The sequence below is a fragment of the Anas platyrhynchos genome, chromosome 2 (genome assembly GCF_047663525.1).
Source record: "Anas platyrhynchos isolate ZD024472 breed Pekin duck chromosome 2, IASCAAS_PekinDuck_T2T, whole genome shotgun sequence".
In the NCBI taxonomy this organism is placed as follows: domain Eukaryota; kingdom Metazoa; phylum Chordata; class Aves; order Anseriformes; family Anatidae; genus Anas; species Anas platyrhynchos.
The window spans coordinates 158,160,174-158,186,074 of NC_092588.1; the positions used below are offsets into that span (position 1 = coordinate 158,160,174).

The 25,901-nt window shown below is 49.3% G+C and overlaps 1 protein-coding gene and 1 long non-coding RNA gene across 5 annotated transcripts in view; one reads left to right on the forward strand and one right to left on the reverse strand.

Moving 5' to 3' along the window:
• LOC113842605 (uncharacterized) overlaps positions 1-11,939 on the reverse strand; it is a 41,843-nt gene extending 29,904 nt beyond the window's left edge. For 2 of the 4 annotated variants that reach the window (XR_005263648.2, XR_005263647.2), the window contains exons 1-4: positions 9,907-10,040; positions 8,455-8,589; positions 2,770-6,243; positions 2,055-2,671 (exon numbers count right to left, since the gene is read on the reverse strand). This is a non-coding gene — a long non-coding RNA (uncharacterized lncRNA). Of the gene's footprint in view, positions 1-2,054; positions 2,672-2,769; positions 6,244-8,454; positions 8,590-9,906; positions 10,567-11,808 lie in introns of those variants that run through there. The other 2 variants (XR_011807141.1, XR_011807142.1) reach the window with 2 other exon arrangements.
• Positions 10,148-25,901, forward strand: part of PTH1R (parathyroid hormone 1 receptor) — a 119,422-nt gene continuing 103,668 nt past the window's right edge. Inside the window, exon 1 of the mRNA XM_072033943.1 lies at positions 10,148-10,281. Within this exon, the coding sequence (XP_071890044.1) occupies positions 10,207-10,281 (75 nt within the window). The 5' untranslated portion in view covers positions 10,148-10,206. The remainder of the gene's footprint in view (positions 10,282-25,901) is intronic.

Sequence of the window (25,901 nt, forward strand, 5' to 3'; positions counted from 1 at the left end):
TACTAGCAGTACTACTACTAACAACTGCAAGAACAGGGCAAACACGCACCAATGGTTTCCCGCTGACCTTCCCAGCCCTCAGTAACCTCTTACTCAGAGACCCTCTAGAGCAACGATATTACATTAGTGTTGAAAACTTTGGGTGTTTTTATTTCTTCCTTTAGCTCATCTAATCACCTTCTGAATCCATTTAAACAAAAATTGTATGCAAAAAGCTTCATAGCTTCACCTTCTGCTTATAAAGCCACTGCCTTTTGTTTGCTTTGCACCAAGATTTTCAGTCCTGTGTTCCCAATCTCGGTATTAAGAGAGACACCAGATAACCATTTCCCATTACCCTCTTCATGATTTTTACAGATCTATCTCCTCCTATTTATTGCACACCTCTTCTTCAGTGCCTGATTTTCTAGTTTGAAAAGTCCAGGTCCACAGCATGGTTGTGGTGACAAACCAGGATTCAATATGATAACCTAAGAACTACCAGCACTTAAAGTCATTGTCAATTGTGGCCATTTGTGGTCTTGTATCTGGGCTGGGGTAATCCCAAACCCAAACACAGGCTGGGTGGGGAATGGATTGAGAGCAGTCCTGAGGAGAAGGCCCTGGGGGTGGTGGTGAATGACAGGCTCAATGTGAGCCAGCAATGTGTGCTTGTAGCCCAGAAACCAACCATGTCCTGGGCTGCATCAAAGTAGCATGGTCAGCAGGGTGAGGGAGGGGATTGTCCCCCTCTGCTCTGCTCTGCTCTCATGAGACCCCATCTGGAGCCCTGCTCCCAGCTCTGGGGCCCCAGCACCAGGAGGACAGGGATCTGTTGGAGTGAGTCCAGAGAAAGGCCATGAAGGTGATCTAAAGGCTTGGAGCAGCTCTGCTGTGGAGACAGGCTGAGGGAGTTGAGGTTGTTCAGCCTGGAGAAGAGAGGGCTGTGGGGAGACCTCACAGCAGCCTTCAGGGCCTGCAGGAGGTACAGGAGGGCTGGGGAGGGTCTCTTGGGCATGGGGCGTAGAGATGGGACACGGGGTGACGGCTTGAAGCCATCAAAGGGTGGGTTTGGGTTAGATCTGAGGCAGAAATCCTTCCCTCTGCGGGCGGTGAGGCCTGGTGCAGGCTGCCCCCAGGAGCTGGGGGTGCCCCATCCCTGGCAGTGCCCAAGGCCAGGCTGGATGGGGCTGGGGGCAGCCTGGGGGCAGGGGGCCCTGGGCATGGCAGGGGGGTGGAATTAGATGATCCTTATGGTCCTTTCCAACCTAAAACATTGTATGATTCAGAGATTTTATGATTCTAAGATGTATCCTGGAGTGGGCCGCAGCGCCATTCAGGACAAAGGCTGAGGATCTTCCTAGACTGTTTGGGGAACCGAATGAAAGATTTCATTCACCGCACCCAGCACAGGCGTCCTGGAAAGCTGTGGCTTTGCGTTGTCTCCAGCACGCAGCAGCAAGCTCGAGCAGCCTCACAAAGAGAGCTTGTTCCCCCCTCACCACCAACTCCGCAGGTTTTAGGCCATCACCTTTGAACGCTTATCAGAGCTGCGATGGACTGTGAGCTCCAGGGAAAGCTCACCCCGAGGCAAGAGCACAGCCCGGAGACTGCGAGGCTGCTCATGAGAGTCCCTCACATGCTCCCCACACGCTCAACCAAACAGGCTGGCTGGAGACAAATAGAGCTTTATGAGGGCAAGACGCTATATACTGGTTTATGGTCCCAGGGAACAGGTTACAAGCTCAGCAACTGTAAAAAAAAAAAAAAAAAAAAAAAATCCCTCATCATTCCCCTATCTGACTCAGCAAGGATCTCTCTTACAGCTAGCAGTAAGGTGGCTCCAGCTTCTGCAGCTTCTATCAGCCCACCAAGGCACAGGCGCCTTGCACACTGGTTTCGGCTGGAATCTGATAGCCGAGTTTCCTATCTATAATTAAAAGTAAATTGAAAGAAAATGAAAATAAAAATATATAAAATTAAAGTAAAATAAAATAAAATAATAAAATATAATAAAATAATTAATAAACAAAATATAAATAAGCAAAAATACAATAAAAATAAAATTTACTTACAAAGAAGAGCTTGTCAGGTAGCAAATAGACTAAATTAAGGTTTAGAGGGTCCCTCCAGCTGTGCTTTTGGTGCTGTTGGACCAGGAGAAGCTGTCCCATCCTGCAACATGCAGGCAGCTCTGTTTCAGGCTCTCCTTCCCATCAGCTCCCAAAGAAGTTTGTGAGGCACGTCAAACTCCCTGACATAGCCAGACTTCTCCAGCTGCTGTAACTCCACGATGGTCCATCAGAGCTGCCTCAACCGATGCCAGCAAAGGATCTGGCCCACTTATTTACATGCATGACTCCGTGGTGCAGCTGGCAGCTGTGAAAGGGCTCATTTGGAAGGCAGCGTGGCTGGGATCAACATCACTTAAGCGATAATCTGCTAATCAGAGCTTCTTCTGTTGAAGTAATGCTCCCATCTCGTCATTCCATGCTGGCAGTTTTCTTCTGCAACGCTTGCCAAATTGTTTCAGCTCCTGGCAGTTTCAGAAGGGCTTTCCTTGCTCACCTCCGAACTGGAGTTTGCCCTCAGTTCTGACCGTGCCTTGGATGGCAACACAAGAAAAAAAAATAATTTGAAAACTTGATTCAAGCCCAGGTATGCTGCCAGAGACGTCCAGTCTGTCACGCACCTGGCAGAGGAAGGAATAGTTTTTTATTATTATTGTTTTAAAGAGTAAAAAAAGACGTCATGCGCATGGAGTAAAATATGCAGGCTTGAGAGACTCACTTATCCCTTAGGGTGGGAATGTGATTGCTCAGTGGTGTACAGAAATCACTGAAACAAATAGACTGATGAGCAGCAGGCAGAGTAACCACATGTGAAATCTTGTGTAAAACCTCAAATTATGCTGCTGTTTTGGAAGGTGGAGCTGATAAACAACAAAAGACCCTCTCTAGGAAGGAAAAAAAAATAGAGAACAAGCCAGAAGTGGCATCTGTTGCTACTCTGCAGGGAAGATAAAGCCACGGTGAATGACCTAAAAGGCCAACCAGGGGTCAGCATGGTGGGAACCTCACCTGGTAAAGAGCTGAGCTCGCCAGGATCACCCTGATCCTTTTTGTGTGCAACCACAGCAGAGAGGTGAGGGAGTCAGGAATAGACTGAGCATAGAATCAGCTAGAGCTGCATTTCCCAGTCCTACCCCCAATGTCCTGCAGACACTGGCCCTATGAGGATGCAGACCACCATGTCTTCAGCTGATGTTGGTGTCTCCTAAGCTCTGCTACTGAGGGGAGCTGTGATTTGGATTTTATCAGCCAGGCTGGGATCCCCGTGGATCAGTCAGACATGTTCTGGAGCCCAGACCCTGATCTCCATCCCACCCACATCCATCTCACTTCACAGCATCAGCTCTAATCAGGCCTACAGCAAGGAGAGCAACAGAAGGAGGGTAAGGCAAGAGTCCAGGATGCTTTGCAGAGCCTATCTGCCCCACCTGCTCATCAGGGTTCACCAAATTCTGGCATTTCAAGGGCTGCCCAAAAGAAGAGAGACTGGAATGCAAGCCTCTATATCCCCTCATCATCACGAAAACACAACCAAATGAGGACCAAGACCATTGCTTGGGAAGATCATCCTTTGCTTGCATGCCATGAGTCTCTTTCAACAGTAGGGCTCACAAAAGCTTAAAAAGGGCTTAATTTAATGTGTTTTATAATGAAAAACAGCAGAGTACAGTTTCATTTCAGCTAAAGGTCTTGGTCTGATGCCCTTGGCTATGGTCTGCTACCCAGTGATTTCACTAGCCTAGCTGGCCTGCTTAAGATGGAAAATGCTTTTGGATTCGACTGTCACCTCTAACACTCTTTTGTCTGCCTTAAACCAACACCTCAGCCCCAAATGTCTCATCTCCTTTTTCTCCCAAATTATTTTTATCTTTTTAACCTTTATACATATATAAGAGTCTACAACACCTTGCATAGCACAGAGTATTAGAGGAGGTGTACAGTCTGTTTAGTCCATCTTTGAGCATCTATCACAAGCAATCCTGTGTGCTTCCACCTAGAGAGCCTTTGCAGAGTAATGTTTTATGTTTATGTTTATTTTATGATTTCTCCTATATAGAAAAATCTATTTTTGACCAGCGTTAATATTTTTGCTGTTGTTGATTTTCCTGTCACTTGAAGGAAGGGGAGTGGATTCTTTTCTTCAGAAAGAGTCAAAACAAATCAAAAAAGAAAGCTGTTGAAAACCAAAAATGTCATCGTACGATGTTTGGACTCTTACCTCCAGTTCTTGAGGATTCATTGGTTGTTCACTATATGAGTAAAACAAGTGTATTTTCCTGTCCTGTCACTCATCCGCAGGACAGTCCTGTTCCTTGAGTGTTGGATGCTGATGGACAATGTCAAGGACCAGCAAGCAAACCTCACCTTAGAAAAACAGGAAATGTTTTTTCAATGTTGAGCATGATTACCATTGACTGATGCTGTGCTCCAAGGAAAGGACAGCGAGGAGGTAAACTGCCATTCCTGGAAGCCTCGATGTTGAGGTAGGTTGGCTTTCTGGAAGTTATCTCAGGGAAACCATGTTTTGAAGGCGTCTGGTGGTGACTGGAAGGCTGTGAGTAGTGATAGGAAAGAGCAGGACAGAGAACTATTTAGGTCCAACAGCCTACCCATCCTGACTTTCAGATGGACTCCTTTCTGCTTGACCAAAAAAACCCACATCTCACTTCATCCAACCGCATCGTTCACACTGGTGATAATGAGGGCCAGATGTGTGCCTGGTCTGGTATGAGAAACAGCTAGATAAAAAAACAGGCCCTTCTTCAATCTAGCAAATTGGATCCGTGTTTGGTCTGGAAGCTACTGAGTGAGAATAACATCTCGTAAGAGCACTTTCAATGATTTTGTTTCTTAGGTGTCGATGTTCTAGAGACGATCTCCACAAACTCATCCCCAACAGCTTCATCTATTCCACCTCTTTTCTCACATCTCTTTTCTGATGATGTGAACACCACTGTCCCCCTACAAGGAGAGTTCAACTGAGCCGTGGATTTGGGGGCTCAATTTTCAGTCTCACTTTTCTTTCAGCATGAGGCAGTTTTTCGGGTAAGGTGAGCCAAAGAACAAGGAGTTTTGGAACAAGACAGCCTCACACTGATCACAGAGGTGTTTGATGGCATCAATGTGAACATCGCAGACCCCTTGGCAGTATTGATACCAGCTGTTCACTATGGTTATGGTCACAACAGCTAACCTGAGGCACCAAGAACCAACCAGCAGAGGGGGTCATGACTTACCCTCACGACCTTCAGCTGGCTTTTCATTTCGCTTTGAGAGAATTTTTCAACCTGGATTTTGTCCACAAGACCCAGAGCAGATGTTTCCTTTAAGAGCCAGCAGAGAAGCCATCGCACGATGCTTTCACAGTCATCTCAGCCAAGAGTTATGGCTTCAGGTGAGTGCAGACAGCATCAGGCCTGAACTGTTGGGCCTCCATTTTAACCCTTCTCATCTCTACCCATGTCAAAAGAAAGCGGCGACATCAAAACTCTGCTCTTTATAACACATACAAAAAATATGGCCAGAAATTCACGATGGCTGTTTGGCCTGATGCACAAACCCAACGTGTCCAAAGCTGCTTCTTGTATATTTTGGCTTTGACTTTGCAAACAAATCTCTGGCAATAAACAAGTGAAAACAGAGCAGAAAAGGCCATCTCATCCTCTGTGACACTCAGTCATTGGACTGGCTTCTTACACAATGTGGGATTTTTGCGGCGTGGCTGCCAACCTTGTCCAGGTCAGACCTTTCCCTCCCGATCAATGCCTTTGGCTGACGTAAGTTGCGATGTTTCGCTGAACCTGAGTGACCCAGGAGAAAAAGGACAAGAGGTGTTTTATCCAGGATGGGACCTCATCTCCTGCAGAAGGGAAACATTCACCCAGCTGGGAGGAGGAGATGTTTATTATTAGGCTGTGTAAAAGTTAGCTACAAATATAGAGCCAATGCACAAGAGCAATAATTTCTGGTCAAAACCTTAGCCAGTTTAAATTGATTGCGGATTTTTTTTTTGTTTTTGTTTTATATCAGTAGAAGGATCTAAACATTTGGAGAGATTTGTTGTAAGATGTTGAAGGAACTCAGTTCAGCACGTGCCATCCCCAAGGGTCTCCTTAAAATAGCAGCATTACAAAGGCTTCCTTTAGTGCTGCGTTCCTTCTTGGTTCCTTATACACACGTTCATGGATACAATCTGAAAGAAAAACAAAACAAAACTTAAGATGTCCAAAGCACCTTTGCCTTGACAGGAGTGAAATAAGCCTGGAACAGATCTTCTGGAAAACAGTCCTGTGCCCTCCGGTGGGGAGAGGCCTTCAGAGGCCTCCCTTCATGACCCACGCAGGGACCTCCCTGCTCCCCTGCATTGCCCCAAAAAACTGCACGTCTCTGAGGATGCAGCCCACCTCACCTCACCCTCAGGGGTCTGCAGAGAGAGGAGGGATTGTCTTGTGGCCAGGACTGAGAGCACACGCTGTGTGTGGGGGTGAAGGGAGTTGACAACAGCATTTTCCTGGGGCACCTGCTCAAAAATGAGCCGGCTCGACTGTTTCACGCCTGCCCTTGCATAAATCACAATTTCCAAGGGTGGCGGGGCCTAAGTCTGCAGGGCCTGATCCTCAGCACCCAACGAACCAGATGGGGACACTATTATGTGGGGCTACCACTCAAGGAAAGCCACCTTTAGCCTTGGCTGCAGGGCGTTGAGGCTCCTGCCTCCAAGAAGAGCCATGGCCCTTGCGCTCCCCATACTCCGAGGGAGCAGGCCAGGAGAAATATATCAGGCCCTGACCTCTGTGCCTGGCAGAGGGGTGCCTTTGGACCTGTGTGTGTCTGTCCTGTGGTGTGAATTTATTTTATATGTGGATAAAGGGAATCCAGGAAGCCATCCCTCACAGCGAGACGCAGCCAGAGTCAGGTTTCCCTGCTTGTGCTTCTTCAGGCAAACTTCGAGCTGGGGCTGGAGGGAGGGAACAATTTCCTTCTTGTACAGATTCAGCAGTCCTGTGGGATCTGCCTTTAATCATTACATGATTAGGGGGAGAAAGCAGCAGCCCAGAGGCACCCCTGGCCCAGCCCTGCACCCTGCACACCAGGGGCTGGATGCAGAGAGGCGACAAGGCCCAGAGGAGGCCAATTCCCCAAACCACTTCAGATCCTGGATTATTTTCATCGCCTCCTGCTGGTAGCACCAGGAGGTGGGGGCAATTTGATAGCGGAGGCTTTCCCCTGTTTCTATCCCCTTTCCCAGAAAAAAAAGAAAAAATAATAAAAAAAAAAAAAAGAAAAAAAAAAAAGAAAAGAAAAAAAAAAAGAAAGAAAGAAAAGAAAAAAACAGCAAGGGACTTGCGATGGGGCTCATGAAACTTTGCAGTGGATTTTTTTTTTCCTTCCTTCCTTCAGAAAGACTACAGAGCCCTTGCTCAGCCTTCCCCATACTCAACACACACAGATGCTCGGCTCCCCCCAGTGTTGGGGGCTCTCCCACCCCCAAAACCCCCCTCCGTCGGTGCAATGGACAGAAGCAAGCCAGCCTCCCCCCAAGAAAAAAAAATACAGCAAAGGTGTTAAAATCTGCATGGGGTCTGCGTCCTCAAAGCCCCCCCCCCTCAAACCAGCCCCCCCAGCTCCTTCCTGAGCCCCCCTCCCCAATAACTCTCTGCGAAAGCTTGACCCCCATCCTGCAGGGGGGGTGGAAATGGGATGGGGGGGCTTCACTGCTTTTAAATCCCTCATCCCAACACCCCCCCTTTGTATGTGTGAACCCCCCCTCAAGCCCCCCGTCCCTGCATGCAGCCCCCCCCCCAACGGGGAGCCAGCGGGGCGAGAAGGAGGGACCGGGGAGGGACCGGGGAGGGACGGGGGTGGGACGGGGGTGGGACAGGGTGGGACGGGGGGGTGGCACGGGGTGGGAGGGATGCAGGGCTGACCCCGTGCTTCCCAGCCCGCTGGTCACAGGCTGGATAGGGCCATCCAATGGGGGACAGCCCGGGGGGGGGCTTTTATACCTGCCTCGCTCCCCCCGCAGCCGCGGAGATCCGCCGGGGCTGGCAGGGAGAGGCAGAGGGATTGCAAGGAGGAGGAGGAGGAGGAGGAGGAGGAGGAAAAGATTGCATCAAGAGCAGGATTTTTTTTTTTTTCCCTCTCTCTCTCTCTCTCTTACAGGAAGCCCTACTCTACCTTAGCCTTGGAAAGAGCCCCTTTTCATAAAATTAGCTGAAGGCACCTATTCACAGCCATGGGGCTGTGAAAAAAAAAAAAAAAAAAAAAAAAAAAAAGCAACAAACCGACTGTAGAGGGCTTTTTTTTTTTTTTTTTCTCTCTCTCTCTCTCTTTTTTCTCTTCGCTCCAAAAAATAAAAGAGAAATGCACACAGCTCCACTCTGCGAAAACTTGATGTTTTTACCGTCTGCTCTCCGACACATCTAGCGAGGGTGGTGGTTTTTTGGTGGTGGGTTGTTTTGTTGTTTTTTTTTTTTCCCTTCTTTACCTCCGTTCAGCTCCTTTTAAATCACAACCGCCCGGCAGAAATCCGCTGCTTCTGCAAGGGAAAAAAGTAAAATAATAATAATAAAATAAATCCCCACGAGTTGATTTCCAAAGGGTGCGCAGCGCCCTGTGTCCGTGCGGGTGCCCGCGTGTAGCATCCCTGCCACGATTTCTTCCCCCTCCCCTCCTCCTTCTCCTCCCACCCCTAAAAAGTGATAAGGGGATGGCTGCAGGAGCCCGCTTTCGGTTCTTAAACAAACCCCCCAACAGCTCGCCTTTGGGGGCGGTGGGGGCCGAAATATATTTGATTTTTTTTAATATTTTTTTTTTTCCCTCCTTCGCCAAGGAGTTTTATGAATGAAAGCGCCCGGCTGAGCTGGGAGTAACATCCCAGCCCTGAAACTCTGGAGCTGGTGAAATGCAGGGGGAAAAGGGGGGCTAAAAGGGGGTGCAGCACTGTCTCCCCCCCCTCCCCAGGTCCTCGGAGGGCTCCGTAGGGAGGGAGTCGGCTGCAGCTCCCCCCCCCCCATCCCGGCTCCCTCCGGGCACGAGACGAGAACCCGGTGCCCGAGCGGAAAAAAAAAAAAGAAAAAAAAAAAAAAAAAAAAAAAAAAAAGTAAAAAAAAAGAAAAAATCAGCGAAGATTTCTGAACGTTTTCGCGAAGTGAAAAGATTTTTTTTATTTTTTTTTTTGCCGCGGGGGAAAAAAAAAATCTAAAATAAACTACTTAAAGGGGGGGGGGGATCTCTCAGCCCCGCGCTTTCATGCCGTGCTCAATCGGCTTTTTGAAACTGCAGATCCTTTGAGACAGAGAGGGAGAGAGAAGCGAAAAAATCCCTATTTGTAACTAAAACACCCTGCAACCTGGAAGGCTGGCAGAATAAACCTATTGTGGAGCCGAACCGCGCTGGGATATACAAGCAAAAATCCCCCAGAGTACCACTGTTGGCGAAAAGGTAATTGCTAAGTGAAAATATTTCCAAGTTTTCGCTTTTTTTTTTTTTTTAACTTTCGACTTTGCGATTTGTTTGCATGCCGAATAGAGCAGAAGAAAAAAAAAAAGAAAAAAAAAAAACTTTTTTTTTTTCCCCAAACCCCTCTGAAACCTACAAGATAAAATTACTGGATCTAAAAATAAAGCCGTGGTTAAAAGCCTCCCCCACCCTCCCGATCTCCCACCCCTTCCACCCCTCTCTCGCCTTCTCCCTCCCTCCCTCCCTCTCCCTGCCTCTCTCTGTGTGTTTGCGTTTGACAAAGAAATTATTTGAACTTCCCACTGCCTCATAAAAAGGAAACAGAATAGCAGTTTTGACATATGGATGTGATTTTTCTGCTCTGAGACAGATGCACACGGAAAACAAACAGCACCAGGGGCTGCAGCTCTGAGTTGCTCCGCTTCACATGGGCTCCTCCGCTGCGCTCAGGGAGCTGCCCAGATCTCCAGCCATGAGAAAGCGAAGCAAAGGACCGGGCTTTCTTGTCATGTGCCTTTCTGGCTAAAACTGTGGAAACAAACAAACAATCAAACAAACACAAATTCTGGAAGGGGGGGGGGGGGGGGGCGGGAGGGAAGGAGAAGGAGAAATCATCCGCAACCGGAGCGCTGGAAGACCTCTCGTCCTCCTACTTCCCCGAGCGAGCTTGGATGCTGGAAGGAGCCTCTTGGATATGGGATCATATCTGGTTTATCACAGCCTGGGTTTGATCCTCTGCTGCTCCGTGCTGAGTTCAGTCTACGCTCTGGTGAGTCCCTCGATCTTTTTCCCTTCGCTTTCCGGACGAGCCTTTCGCTGCAGCAGGGCTTCGAGGGCTTCAAGGAGGGATTTTGGGGTTTCAGGAAGGGATTCAGAAGGCAGAGCCCCAGCTCTTGGGGCCGGTGGCTCCTTGCGCTGGCAGAGCGCGTGCAGCTGGGCTCAGTGGCTGCACCAGATGGAATTAAAATGTCTGTGCTTCCCGAGGAGTTTGAATCACTTTTAAACCCCTCCGGACAGCAACGCGTGCAGTTTGACAGGGCTCTGGGGAAAGCGTCTGCAGGGATAATTCAAAAGACACCTCCCAGGAAAGGGCAATTTTTCTTTTTCTTCCCCCCACTCCCCCCCCAAAAAAAAAATATTAATTTTAATTTGATTTTCTTAATCTGTAGATCTGCTTAATCTCAGCAAAACAGTGCCTTCCTCTGCGGGATTACTCCTGGAGAGGACCTCAGAGCACGGGGACTGCAGACAGTTTACACTCAGGAGCACGAAAGTAGTATTAACCCTTTGCTACCTGGCTCTGCTTTCACCTGCTCCTGCACACGTGGAGGCAAAAAACCTTGACAGAGGGAGGCAGAGGTGGCCAGCAGGGCTGCGGGCTGCCCGGACCACCTTGATGGGGAACGGGCTGAGGTCTGCAGACCCCCTTTTACAGCCCCGGGTGGTCACCAAGGTCCTTCTGCAGAAGCGAAGGTGGATGTCACCCAAAATCAGCCACCAGATATTAACTCTTTGCTGAGCGTGCTGCTTTGATTCGAGTTTTGCTTGCTTTCTGCATCCCTGGCATCACCACCGCCACCACCATCCCTCAGTGCCTTCTGGTGCAGCCAGGGGCACGGTCACCACCTAAAGTGGTGTCTGCTTCCCCCAGGGGATGGAGATGTGCTAGGAAAGGAGCCGGCTGCCCCCAACCCCTGGCTCCAGCCAGGTCCCCCCTGCCCCTCCAGGGACTGTCACACTGGGCCCGTTCTCCTGGGTTTGGTAGGAACTGCCTGGGACCTTGCGCAGGGCTGGCAGGGAGGGATTTCCCCCACGTTTCCAGCATCATGCTGGATGAAAACACCCCACCAGTAAATGAAAAGAAAGAGCCCCTCAGAAAAAAATGCTGTTGCAGTCCATCCCTGTCCTGGTCTACTTCTAAGCATAAATAAACCTTTCAAAGCCTGGAGAAAACTGGGGGATGCTGGGGGGAAGAAACTGTGGGTTCTCGGAGGTTTTAGTGAGAGTTGAGGTTTCTCCCATGTTCTTAGGCTGTTTTAGCATCCCCGTGCCCACGGCTGGCTCTGGGGCTGCATCCTGGCAGGCTCTGTAGGTCCTGCAGCACCTGCTGCCCCCACGCCACAGCCCTGCTGCACCAAACTCCTCTTAGTGTTGTTGGTAGCAGTGAAAACTGGGTTCGAGAAACAGCCAGGTTGGAGCTGGGCAAAATTCAAGATCCAGAAAAGACAGGCAAGCTTTCACAGCCCACCACCAGTCCCATTCCCACTTTGCTCCCTCTCCCAGTACATCCCAGTACCTCCAGAAGGTGCAGAGGACCAGAGAACCACGTCTCAACTGTCTCGTGTCTTCAGTGTGTGCTTTACTTTTCACACCCCATCAGAACAGACCTTTTCAGACCTTTTCCCAGGCTCTGTGCTTTGCCTTTTCTTCTGAGTGCCCCCCATGCCCCAGGTTTGGGGGGATGTCGGACCTGGGCATCCATCAGGAACCGCTCCACCAGAAACCTAAATTAGTTTTAATTCGGCCCAGGCTGAAGTGCACGTTTCTGACACTCCCTTTGCTTTGCAAACCTGCCGCTGACACTCAAAAAAAAGTTGCTCAAATGTTTGAAAAGTTGCCCTGGAAATCCAGGGGCTACCGAGATATCCTGCATCCCTTCCAGCACCCACTTAGGCAGAGCAAGGCAGCCAGACCCAAGTCATCCCAACACACAACCACTTCCGAGGCAGGGAACAACTTGCAGGGTGGCTAGGGCTTCTTTTTTTAAATTCCTTCCCCAAACTAACTTGATTTTTAACTTTAAAAACACTCTATGGCATCGAGTGCGTGTTTCAGCACAGTGACGTCTCAGTGGAAGAAGGGCTGCATAAATGCTTGATGTTCGCCTGGCAGGTCTGCGTGTTTTATGTGCTGCCACCAAGAAAAGCCACCTAACGCATCTCTTGTACAAGCAACAAGTGAAAAATCAGTGAGGGTAGCTGCAGAAGGAGAGGGATGCAAGGACTTAATTTAGAGAGAGGCTCCGTAGATGCTTTGGGCTGGGCTAAAAGCGGTACCAGGTCTTTGCTCCCGTGGCAGAGCCAAACAAAGTCCTGCTTGAGTCAGGAGGATTCCCCCAGACAGAGGCAGAAGCCACGCAGAGCTTCAGGGCACAGCTCAGCTGCCCGAGGTTGGAGGACCCAAGGCAGGAGAGCCTTGGCCCCAACTGCTGGGCTGCTCGCTGCTCGGTCGCGTTGCGTCCCCGCGTTGGTGACCCCAAATGGGTCACCATAGCTCCTAAATCTGAAGTTGTCACTCCCGCTGCTCCTTTTGTCAGCAGGCGAGGATGACAATAAAAGCACTGTTTGCGACAGGAGCGCTGGAGCAGGGATGGGGAATGGTTTCTTTCATCGTCCGTGCCGGTACATCACGGGGCAGGAGGCTGGCAGCTGAATCCCTGCCCGGCACGGTGCAGGTTGCATGTCCCTGTGTTAACTCTAAGGCATGGGAGAGGAATCAGCACAATTTAAAATGCTGTGGGAGTGGGTTCTCTCGGGGTTAGATGTGTCCCTCTCACCCACCTTTAGCTCTGTGATCTCCTTTTTGGGGAGAATCACTGACTGTGCACCAGTCGTGGTTCCCCGTGAGCCTGTGGCCACACCAAACCCATAGCAGTCCTGGGGTTTAGTGGGGCAGCTGAGAGGTTTGGGGCAGCCAAGGGCTTCAGATGGCTGCCTTGGATGTGGGGAGAGGACTGGGTGAAGCTCTGCTCTCCTCCAGGTCCCCTGGAAATCTGGGGAAGTCTCCCTGCCTTTCCCTGAGAATATTCCCAATCGACACCTGCTTAAACAGCAACGGGGATTAGTTTATCAATGGAGTGCTTTGCGCCTCAAATCTGGCATGCTGAGAAGGGAAATTTGGGTTAATTCTTCTATTTTGTCAAACGGATGGGGAAGACAGATTAACCTGAAGCCAGACAGCCCTGCAGATACGGGCTTGAAAGGATGAGGTGTGCAAAAGGAGCTTTAAAAGTGGGTCCAACATCAGAGGAGTTAAGGTGTGGGCACCGTGTTTTTATCAGAAAAATGCTGCCAGAGCTGCTTGCAGGAAAGCCTCCCCCCCTCCCACCTCCCAGCCCGCACCCCCATGGTTTGCTGTGCTGATCTGTTCGGTTTTCACTTGGTTTCGACCTGTGCCACTCTAAGCCGGGTTATCATTGGCGGAGATGTTCTGCAGAATAATTAAAAATAATAATAATAAAGCCACCACCCAGCTCCTGCTGCAGGATTTGGGTTGGAATAACTCAGTTTTAGGATATGGGTAACTGTGAGCCAGCTGCAGAGATCTGTATGACCGGAGATAGTGGGTGCAGGGGGGTGCTGAGCCTTTGGGGGGCTGCGCTTGGCCAGCAGGACGGGCTCCAGCCCAGTCTGATCCCTGTGGTTCCCCAGCTCCTCCATCTGGGCAAAGCTGAAGCTTCCCTCTGGATTTGCGGAGAAGCTGGAGCACTCCCCTGGAAATTCAGGGGTGTCAGAGAGGGATGGGGAACCCTTTCTTGCAGGCATCACCCAAAACGGGGACAAACTCAGCCAGGTCATTTTTAGGAGGGTCCCAGCCCCAATTCCCGAGGAAGCTGTGTGGCATTCGTCTGCGGCAGGAGTGAATGAAAATGAAAAAAAAGCTCTTCTGGTTTGCACTGGTGACACTCCTGTCACCAAGCAGCCGAGACCCCAGTGCTCAGGGGCAAAGCTGCTGGATTAAGGAGGTGCTGGTCGATGTTTGATTTATTCCTCGTTGTTCCTCTGACCAGAACCACCTCACAATGGATCTGGAAAAGGGAAGGATTTGCAGTGGAATAGTTCATAGCTGGAAGGGAAAGATAATCTCATTCTGCCTCAGAAAGCGGCCAATAATCAAAAGAATAATAATAATAAAATAATCCTATATAGAGATCCTGCAAATCCCAACGAGCTGTCTAACTTCATTAAATAAAGGCAGCCTCCGAGTGTAAGGAAACAATGTCTGAAATGTTCTTTTCTCCACACATGCTTGGGAGCGTGCCCATCCCTGCCCTGCGTATTTATGAAAGATACAAATTTTGTTATTGTACTTTAGGATTAGCAGATATCCCTGGATTATACAAGACTTGACCGCAAAATAGAAAGCAAACAAGCCTGTGCATTGGGGCTGTGATTTCATCCCGTGCAAGCCAAAACTGTTCAGCTGCCCAGCGGCGAGTCCGACCTGAGCAGGCTGGGCTTGGTGCACGAGATTGCTGCTTGGAAAGCAACAGGGCAAGTGCGTGCACAGAGGGTCAAGGCTGGAGGAAATGAAACCCGAGGTGCGCCTTTTAGGTCCAGGCAGTTGTTGTTTGGTTCCTGACCTCCTCGAAATAGCCCCGAAGCGGTGCTTTGGGATCAGCAGGATTATCCCGGCGAGGGCGGTGCGTCTGCAGTCCCAGCCGGAGGTACCCTGCTCCAGACAGCCCCGGCAGGGACAGCTGCTGCCCTGACCACGGCCGAGCAATCCTTGTGCTCCCACATCCCTGGGAAAAATGATGCTGAGATCACTGCCCCGACAGCACGAGCCATCCCATAGCTCTGCATCCATCAGCTCCTTTTCTGGGTGCACCGATGCGGGACTCTGCCTGGGTGCAAGGTGCAGGCTGGAGGCTTTCCCTCCGTGGGGATGTGCTTGGGAATGTGCTGCTCAGCCCCCCGAGGAAAGGCAGCTGAAATCAGTCCCTGCTTTGCAGTTATTTGGGGCACAGACACTCACCGTGCTTCAGTTTCTCAGGAGTCAGGCTAAAAGCAAAAAAATAAAATAAAATCTTCTAACTCGTATCCTGGCCAAAAATAAAAGTCAGGATCCTCCCCACTGGCCCATGAGGAGGGAATAGAAAGCAAAGGGTTTTCTGCTTGAAAACAGGCTAAAGTCAGGATTTTTATTTTATTTTAATAGATTTTTAGGGCAAACTGACCAGTGAGTGGAATTGACCACACTGAACGACCACACACTCCAACAGCATGGAGTGAGGTGGCAAAGCCCCTCTAGTGACACTGAAAGACAGAGGAGTGAAATCCTTCTCCCCCGTGCCTCACAAAGAGGTGGAGGGAAGAGCAGATCCAGATTCTTCCCAGAAAGTGCTCTGTGTCATCCTCATCCTCATCCCGCACCGCTGCAAGAGGGCGATGAAGCCCAGCACGTATTTGTGTGCCCACCAGCCTGCCCCGCTCTCTGTCCTTTTGGACTCTCGTTCCTCCCACCCCCTTTGCCCCTGGCTGAAACGAAGACCTCAACGGGATCAGCGTGCATTAAAGATGAGGTACTTTGCCCCGACACATTCCTCTGTCTCCCACTGCGTCCACGTGGATGTTATAACATCATGTGGATCGCTCACCCCATAACACCCTAAGCTTCAGCTGGCCTTGCAGGAACCGCTGTCATCAAGGTGATCTTTGTGCTGCACCTTCCGCAGCACAGTCCCAGCAGTAAAAAAAAAAATCATTCCTGGAGCTGAAATACAGCAGAATACCTGCCTGGGTCTGATCCTGAGCTCTCTTGTCATGTGTTATGGGAAAAAAAACACCCAAATTCATGCGTGCAGTGCCTGGCTTGACATTAACACTGATATTTCCAATGGGGCCAGGCTGACCCTTGCCAGCAGGTAGAGGTGCTCTGTGTTTTAGGGTCCGCCTTTCTCTGCGGACACCCAGCTTGCCTTGATTTCCAGAAACTTAATATTCAAGAATGGAAAATTTTGGATGGATGGCACCCTCTTATCAGGCCGTACTTTGATCCTCCCATTACATAAATCCCCGTGACAGCGCCCAGGTGGTTGTTCAGTTGTTGAAATCTTCTGTAAGGCTGGCCTGTCTTTCTGCCCACACATATTTCCCTTTATCCAGCAAGGCAGAAAGCAGACTTCTCTGCCCCTTTTCCCTCTCACCCCTCTAGAGTCCCTGGCTCAAGGCATTTCAGCAGGGGCAGGGACTGTGCTATCGCTGGATGAAAGATAAATATTTCAAGTATTGTAGCTGGGGTGGGGTGAAGTCAAAGGAAGGAATTCATTTCTCCTCTCCTGCTGGGGCAGCCCTATATTTCTGAGGACAGGCAGGCTGGAGGGGACCCAGGGGACAGGCAGCAGGGAGATATTTGCCTGCTGCTGTGACACACATCAAGTAACCCAATAAATCTGCTCGGAAAGGTGCGGTCCCACCTACCTGGAACTCTACCTCCTTCTCCATGAGATGGTTGAACTGAGCCTGGCGCAAAAATTAAGCTGGGATGGAAGAAAAAAAAATATGAAATAAATGCGGGAGAAGGTTTGTTGCTGGGTCAGTGAATGGTGTCTGCACAGCAAAGGTTTGGATGAGCTCCTGATATACACGAGGGAGAGGTCAGGGCACACAGGTGGGGAGCAGAAGGGAGAAGGGGGAATGGAGAAGAGCAGTGATGTGAGCAGCTTCACCCTGACACCATGTGTACAACCATCCTGTTCTGGTGTGGAGCCCCTTGCATCCTCCATCCTGCTGCACCTGCTGCTCCTTGGCAATTCGTGCACACCCAGCAAGGTGAGCCACGCTCAGCATAGGCTCCATCCTACCTACTACTACTTACTACTTCCTACTGCACACTCTGAGCAGAGTTCTCACCTGAGCAGATGAGCTCGCCTCCAGGTAATGGTCCCAAGTGATGGCTCAGGTCAGGGGGACCAGAAGTGACCACATTCTCCATTTTGGGGGGAAAAATGAGGTTAGGCTTGGAGACGTGTGTTGTGCTACTCGGCTTCACGGGCTTCACATAGCCTGGAGCAGCGCTGCCGCCCTGCCCTAACCCACCTCCCTGACCCAGTCGACGTGCAGAACAAATGAGCCTTCAAAGTCCACGGCTGTTTGGTCTCCTCGGGGTTTTCCACCGTAACGACTTTGAGTATTAGCTGTCCATCAGATAAGAAAGGGCAGCTCATCGAGGGGAGACCTGGCCTCCTGAAGAACCCCCCCAGATCAGTGTCTGGGTAGAGGAGTTGCTGTCTCAGCAGCTAGGGCAGGCTGGTTATCTCGCTTTTCACATGGCTGCCCTGCTGTTAATCAGGGTTCCTCGATGTTATCTTTACTTCAGTCTCCCTTCCCCTCTCTCCAGGCATTTCAGAGATGTATTTGCTTGGTCTTCTCACACAGAGAGCAAGAAGCAGCCTCAGTCATGTCTGTATCGGCAGTTTGAAAGTCACTGGGTGTCCTTAGAAAACCTTCTCTTCTCTTCCCTTCACTGAACTTTGGCTTGGGACCTACGTGTTGTTGTTTGCTTTTTTATTTTCCTGTATTTTTTTACAGAAAAGTGAATGGTTTGCCAAACTTAGCTTATGCTTGCCAAGGGGCAAGGTACAAAGGAGATGGCAGGGAGCTACCATCTCTTGGACTTGTAGTGGAAAACAAATGATCAATTAACTGAGGTCTTTGGGGACACTGTTTAGGACCACCAGTGAGTCATTTAATACTCATCTCATTTCCTTATTCTTTCACCTGCTTTATACACCTTGGGCACTCAAGGAAGAGCAGAGCAGCACCCCGAGGCCCATCCTGCATGCTAAGACAAGGAACGGTGGCAGTAGCAGAGGTGCAGGGGGACATTTCCTAACTCAGGTTAGGAAGAAGGTTTTCAGAAGCTGGGGACATCCTTGCCCTGCAAATCAAATTCCAAAACTCAGTGGGCTGATTTCCAGGAACTTTGTGAGCTATTTCCATCTACCCCACTTTTATTGTCTAAACCTCTGCCGTGTGTCAATGTTACCTTGACTTTCTTCTTGACTGCTGCATCCCAAACCACTCCTCCTTTCAGACACCGAGCAGTTGGAGTTAAAATAATTTTGAGACAATGGCTATGGCGAGGGGTTGCAAGGAAATGACCTGTTTCTCCTGGCCGCACTCAACGAGTAAGATCAATAAAGCAACATTATGCAGCGTATCCATTTCATGGTTTGCAATCTCCCTCAGCTCAGTAAAATACAGGAAATTTCTTTTAAAAATGAAAGTGGGAGAGAGCTCGTAAGAGGTTGAACTGCTAAGAGGTGACCGATGCATACAACTTAAAAACCTTGTGTTGTTGGCTTATCAAGAGCCATCAGCTTATGATGCCTTTGTGTCTTTCAGAGTTTGCATCTCCAAGGCTTTCTTTGAGCCTGTGCTTTCTTCCAGTGCTCTTGAGGTTATGCTCAATGAATTGTTTGCTCTGAAATGAACCTCTTCAGTAAGGAGATGAGACCAGGAGTTGTGACTTAGCTCTCCATTTAATCTCCGTATGCTTTCAGGCATTTCTGGTTCTGTATATGCAGTAAAAGCACAGAGGATTTGCAGGGAGTGAAGGTAGGGCTTGTGCATTTGGAAACATGGTTTATTGTTATTGTTCTTCCCAGAGAAAAATAGAGAGAGAGAGATGGTTCTGTAATCAAGAGGTAAAAAAGATTTCTCAGTCTAAATACCCATGCTCACTAAAACATAGCCTGCAAGTATTCAGAGGGTCTGATGCACTATATCTAACACAGACTTGGCTTGTTTTCACTTGCGCTAAATTATCAGGGCTGTGGGTGATGCAGAAGCATTTACCCAAGCCAGCCACTGGATGGAACAAAGCAGGATGGGGTTGGTTCCCCTTGCTTGGCTTTTGATGTCAGCAATGTGTGTACTCATGAATCTCCAAGCTGCCCCACATCCTCAGGGACGCACTCAGCCACAGAGCATCCCACCTCAGAGCATCTCTGACTGCACCACAAAGGCTCTGGGTGGGCCTGGAGGTCTCATTTCCTCAGCTGGTGAAGACGTGGGGTCTGTTATGTGTGCACATCCATGCGAGTGGGCGTGGGGGTGCAACTGCATGGCTCTGACTCATGCTGCAGCCTTGTTGAGCAGTCTTGGAGCATGCCATCATATGATCCCGCTGCACAGCACCAGCTTCATCCCCAGTTCATTTCCCACCATGCCTGGTGTTTCTCTGTCAGCCTTTCACCACCACAATGAAGTGTGTTTGTTGTTTTTTGCCTCATTCCTGGGATCAGATTTTCTCTGCGATTTGCCTTAACCTCATCACAGAAACCACAAAGCTCAAGGGGCCAGAGCCTTCTGCTGGCATAAATCAGTGGTGTTCCCGTAGACTGCTGAAGGACCGAGAGAATCTCATCTGATGCCAATCAGTGTCACTGCAGGGAAATAAGAAGGGAGCCAAAGGGTGAATCGGAGGAGCCCAGCCAGCACTTGCTGGTACCAACCTCCTGATCCTGGGTTGCCTCTGGATGGGAAGGGACAGGATCCTGCAAGCCGAGAGATCTGGGTCGGATGACAAGCCCCCACTTTCCACATGCTTCTCCAAACCATGCTAAGCCATGCTTCAGTAGCTTCTTTTGTGGCTTGCTGCCTTGTGCAATGAATGCCTTTTTGAAAGCGTTTAAACATGAGCAATTTGGGGGATATCTCGAAGGGAAGGGGTGTCTTTTTTTGTTTCTGGCTGTGGTGGTGGTGGGGAAGGATGATAGGCATGCTGGCAGGCTGGATTTATTTCAAACAACAGGATGGGGCTGAATTCAGTGGTTGATTTGGGTCATTTCTTAAAAGACGCCAGATCGTGATGTCTGAATCTAGGAGGTTTGAGTAAATTTGTCATCAGTGTTTCAAGCAGACTGTACAATAGATGATTGCTTTTTCTTCTCTCCTACCCTGCTTTTAATACTGATTTTGTCTTAGCATTCCTTAGTGTCATCGACAGCCTCAGTGCGGTCAACAAATTGAACTTAAGGTGCCTTTTGTGTGTGTTTTGTAGGGCTGTAAATGGGAAATTAGGCCATTCAAAGTCACAGCTAATGTGCACTCCTAATTTACTCTGTCATCAGCAAAAGATGACTCAGGTTTCTGCAGGAGCAGGGGGAGGGGAGAGTGCTTCAGCTGGTGAAAACGGAACAGCATCAATCCTCACCTCACTTTTCCCCCTGGTGAGGATCTGGCCCTGGTTCAGTGCCAACAAGTCTGCACGCAGAGAGGATCTCCATAGGGGTCGATGCGGGCATGTGCTGGGCTGACCTGACTCAGCGCTTCCCGGGGAGATAAGGGCTCTCAGTTACCCAGATAAGCAGAACGATGGCCGAGCCAAGGGGTCAACTGACTGCCAGCCCACGAACAGTGCTGGGTGGAGGAGAAGTGTGAGGTGAAGCAGGAGCAGACAGCCCGGCCCTCACACCCTGCCCAGGTGGATCCCTGGATCCTCTTATTTGCCTATTTTCCCGTTTCTGCTGACATGGAGGTGAATCGACACCCCTCCTGTGATTGCAGTGCAGCCAAATTTGCGTGGTAGCACATCAGTGGAGTTGCTGGCTGAGAGCCCATAGGGTGTGCAGAGAACAAACTTGGGCATCCAACTCCTTTCCCAAACTAGTTCCTAGTTCCTATATACTCTGCTGGCAGTACCAGCCTTGTTATCAACACTACTGGTCCACCAAACGAACCCATTACACGTTGTCTCACTGCTGTGACAGGAGCCTTTGCTTCTATTCTGGATTTCCTTCCTCAGCACTTTCCCCTTTGCCATTTGGCAGCACTGTTGTTCCTTACCCTACTGCTGGCCCTAAGCCCTCAGCTGCCAAAATGGACATCTAAAATCAAATGGCAGAATACTGCAGTGGGAAGTACTTCTTTAAGGTTCAGAGGTAACACCTTGTAGAGAGCAGACAAGGCAAAGACATAGTTTATGCCTCCAAAAGCATCAGGTCAGGAAGCCCATGTTTCCCAAGAAGCCCTCAGGGCAACGCAAAGCAGGAAGAATTGGGAAGAGAGGGTTATTTGACCCACCAAAACCCCAGCATTAGCATCTCTTCTTCCAGCCATGGTGCTGCAGGGCTGGCAGTCACTGGAAGGGGTCCCACACCTCCTGCAAATCAGCTGGAAACTGATGGTGCCCAAGCAGGCAACGCTGATAACCCTGGCTACAAGAAGGATATTTCTGGTGGAGACAGGACTTGAGATAACAGGAGATAAAACCACTTTGCGGGAAGTTCCAGGGCTTTTGCTTAAAGCCTTGGGTTGATATTTGAACCCTGGAGCAAGGCAGCAGACAGTGATATGTCCTGTCCCAGGGGCTGGCAATTCCTTCAATCGGACAAGAGGCTCTTTCTGAACCAGCCAAGGGAGAAGAGGCATTGAGGACCGGGGCTGCTCCTCCAGCCCAGGAAAAGGCCAGACAAGAGGAGGTAGACAAGACTTTGGTGATACTTAGAGAAATTCCCAGCTGATGGGGTTTTGCCTTTACTAGTAAGCAAAAATAGGCAGTCCAGGGCTGCAGTGCTGCCCTTCAGTCATCCATGCTGTTTCACTGCCAGCATGCTCCCTGGCACATATATATATATATCTATATATATATATAAATGTAATATATACATTACATTATATATATTTCATATTTCAGGTGTGCCATGGGCTGTAAGAGGTGCTTTGGATGACATCACACTGCTTTGGGAAAAAGATATAGTAGCCATATGGACATGAACGTAGTCAAAGGGGACAGAGAACGGGACCCAGTGGATTTATTTCCTCGTACAGGATTAGCTGATAAATTGTGGTCCCATGGGCAGGGGTTCCGCGCTGCAGCAGGTCCCAATTCACGGGTGCCCAGCTCAGTCCCTGTTACAGCCACATCTGAAGCATCCACAACCCTGAAACGGGCTTTGTTGGGATTGCAGCTGCCAGCTCCTGGAGCACGGGGCTGCCTTTATCCCTGCAGGAAGATGCACAGACACCTTTTGCAATGTCTTCCAGGGTTGGTTTGGCCTCAGGTCCTCTTGCAGTGGGTTGCAGCCCACGCTTCTCACTCTGGGGACCAGTCCTGCTACCACCAAAGTTTTTCTCCCCACCATTCTCCCCCTACATCTCCAAGACCATGGTTGCCCCCAGCACCACCTCGAGCCCTCCAGCCTCCCTCCTCCGGGCTCCCTCCCCATCTCAGCCGAAAGGGAGAGCAGAAGGAAGGGAGGATGCCGGAGCTGAGCGGCTGGAGCGAGGAGGACGTCATGCCCCAGAGCAGCCTGCACCGCACTGAGGGCTTAATGTGCCGTAATCACAGAGCTGGCCTTGTTGTAACTGCACCCCGGCTCGCACGGCTCCCGGCGCCGCTGGCAGCTCCCGCGCTCCCTGCCCGCGGTTGCCACGGGGTGGGATTTTTTTGGAACGGATCCCCCCGTCCCCGAGCAAAAGGAGAGGGGTCTGCAGGGAGGAGGAGAGAGCGTGAGGAGCGGGGTGGTGTTCTGCCTCGGCCACAAACGGTGCCGGCCCTATCGGGTGGTGAATCGGGACATTAATCAGTATTATGGGGATTGGGACGGGGTCAGATACCTGTGGTTTGAGGCGTGCTGGCAGGGCTCAGCATCGCCGGAGTCATAATACCACACACTGCTCATGAAAGAGCAGTGCTGCGACGTTCCAGGAGGCATGGTGCCGGGAGGGATGGGGATGGGCAAGGGCTGATGGGGGCGGGAGGGGAAAGGTGAAGGGAAGAGGGGAAAAAATAGGAAGAAAAAGAAAGAGACAGAGAGAGAAAAATAAAGAAAAAAGAAGAAAGAGAGAGAGAGAAAGAAAGAGAGAGAAAGAGAGCGAGAAAGAGAGAATGAGAGAGAGGGAGGGAGAGGAAGAAAGAAAGAAAAAGGAAGGAAGGAAGGAAGGAAGGAAGGAAGGAAGGAAGGAAGGAAGGAAGGAAGGAAGGAAGGAAGGAAGGAAGGAAGGAAGGAAGGAAGGAAGGAAGGAAGGAAGGAAGGAAGGAAGGAAGGAAGGAAGGAAGGAAAGAAGGAAGAAAGAAAAAGAAAGAAGGAAAGAAGGAAAGAAGGAAAGAAGGAAAGAAAGAAGGAAAGAAGGAAAGAAAGAAGGAAAGAAAGAAGGAAAGAAAGAAGGAAAGAAAGAAGGAAAGAAGGAAAGAAGGAAAGAAGGAAAGAAGGAAAGAAGGAAAGAAAGAAGGAAAGAAAGAAGGAAAGAAAGAAGGAAAGAAAGAAGGAAAGAAAGAAGGAAAGAAAGAAGGAAAGAAAGAAGGAAAGAAAGAAGGAAAGAAAGAAGGAAAGAAAGAAAGAAAGAAAGAAAGAAAGAAAGAAAGAAAGAAAGAAAGAAAGAAAGAAAGAAAGAAAGAAAGAAAGAAAGAAAGAAAGAAAGAAAGAAAGAAAGAAAGAAAGAAAGAAAGAAAGAAAGAAAGAAAGAAAGAAAGAAAGAAAGAAAGAAAGAAAGAAGAAAGAAAAAGTAAGAAAAGACCTTCTCCGTGGGTTTTGTGGTTCTTTTGCCTGCATGCGTGCAAGAAGAGAGGTCTGCTTACTTTATAACCTGCCTGTCAATCCTTTGCCTTTCCTTTTCCCACCTTCTGTGCACAAAACTTGCTGCACATCCCTTCCCACAAGCGCTGGCAAGAAATTACGGGTATGAGAGCCTGCAAAGTGGAAGGCAGGGGAGGCAAGGCCTTACGGCTGGGCAGGGAGCTTGGGAGAGAAATCAATGAGATTCCTGTTCCTGGGAAGGTGAGGGCAGAGGAGACAAGGCCCCTTCGTTGTCCCTGTGAGTGAGGCTGCTTTGCTTTCCCAGGAGGGGGCTGTGTGAAAGGGGCACCCTGCTGCCTCCGCCTTTCAGGTGCTATAAAGTCCTCAGGGAGCTGTCAGGGGTAGGAAGTGGACAACTGTAAGGAGAGAGGGGTCTGTGCTTGTGACCACCACCCAAGCATGCTTTGAGGCATTTTTGGGGATGTTTTGGCTATGCAAAGGTGTGTTTGTGTTGTCTAGAGGGAGGCAAGAGTCCCTGCTACAAGCATGGGGCAACTGAGCATGACACTGCCAGGCTTGATTGGAATTAAGATGAGATGGATCTCAACTATTGGAGGCCAATTCTCCATCTCCAAGGGAGGGAGGGAGTCCAATTATCCACTTGTATAGGATACAAAGATCCAGAAAGAAGGGAGATGCTACCCCACACACCTGAAGAGGAGCAGATAAGCAGATAAGAGAGCCCAGAGAGCAAGCTCACGATCCTGTGGATATCTACAGCAAGCTGAAGGCGAGCTCAAATCCTGGGTAGGAGAGAGTCAGAAAGCCCTCAGGAGACCCCACATCCATCTGCCAGACACCAGCAGTGCTGACTGACACAAGCTACTTCTGCCTGTGGTCCAGGAGGTCCAAACAAGAGGTCAGGCAGCCCTACCAAGGCAAAGTCCAAGCCTGTTGGCTCAGCGCTGCATCCTTCTAAAAGCAAACTTTCCTCTTTTTCTTTGTTCTTTTTTTTTTGTTTGTTTGTTCATTACCTATTTCTGTTCTCGTGGTTTTATTGTTGCATCTTTTAACCAGGGTGGGCTCTAGGCCATCCTCCCTGTTTCTAAGACAATAATATTATTGTGTTTGTGGAGTCGTGGTTAGAGACATCAGCAGGATGTTCTCAAAAGCTTCCTGGTTTCCATGAGCGCTGCATGCTCTGAATTTATGTTGCTGCTTGATGCCAACAATTGGCCTCGTAAGTCTTTTCCCCTCTACCACGCAGAAAAATGCTCTTCAGACTCTGCAGTGCAATATGCATCTCTGCCTACTTTTAATGAAATAGAGCTGCAGGTAGCAGCTGGTGCTCTGCTCTGATACTCTGCTTTAGGAACCCATTTGAACTATTATAGCTGCTCAATGTTCCCAAAATTCATGAGATTTTCAAAAAGGGCAAGTTTTATATTTCTTTCCCCTTTACTCCTCTTATTCTGGCACTCTGGAGATAATCATCTCCAGCTTCTCTTTGCTGCCATGCAGGGTAAATGCTTGCTTTCATTTTAAGTGCAAGCTGTGTCCCCCAACACATGACTCCAGAAGTTCAGGCTCAAAGAAAACCAGATTCTAAAAAAACATCAGATAAAGCAGTGAGAACTTGCACTCCCGTTGCACGGCTAGCCACCCAATGGTTTTGAAGGATAGGGGATTATAAGTAAGAAAATGCCAGAATATCCTTCCTATGTGTCTTTCAGTAAGTCATCCTCTCCAAGGAGATGACAAAGTAGACCTCTAAAGAGTTTGGGGGGTTACCAAAAGGGAAAGCTCTTTTGCTGTTTTTTGTTCTCATCATCTAGCCAGTCCCTATGTGGTGGAGAAAAGTATCAGGGCAAAATAAAAGGAAATAAAAATTTGGATTTTCACTCCTCTGGGGATTACTGCTGCTTGCTTTGTTTGTACATGAGCAGGTGTTCTGCAAATGCCTCAAAGGAAAATTGGTTTAATTTGTAGAGTGTTTTGGGATGATCTCTTTTTTTTTTGTTGCATTTGTGGTTTTCAGAGCTGGGAGATCTTGAAACTGAAGTTTCCATGTTTTGATTTGGGAAATGCACCTTGGCAAAGAGCAAAACCCTGCATTCTGGAAATGATTTTTTTTCATATATTTT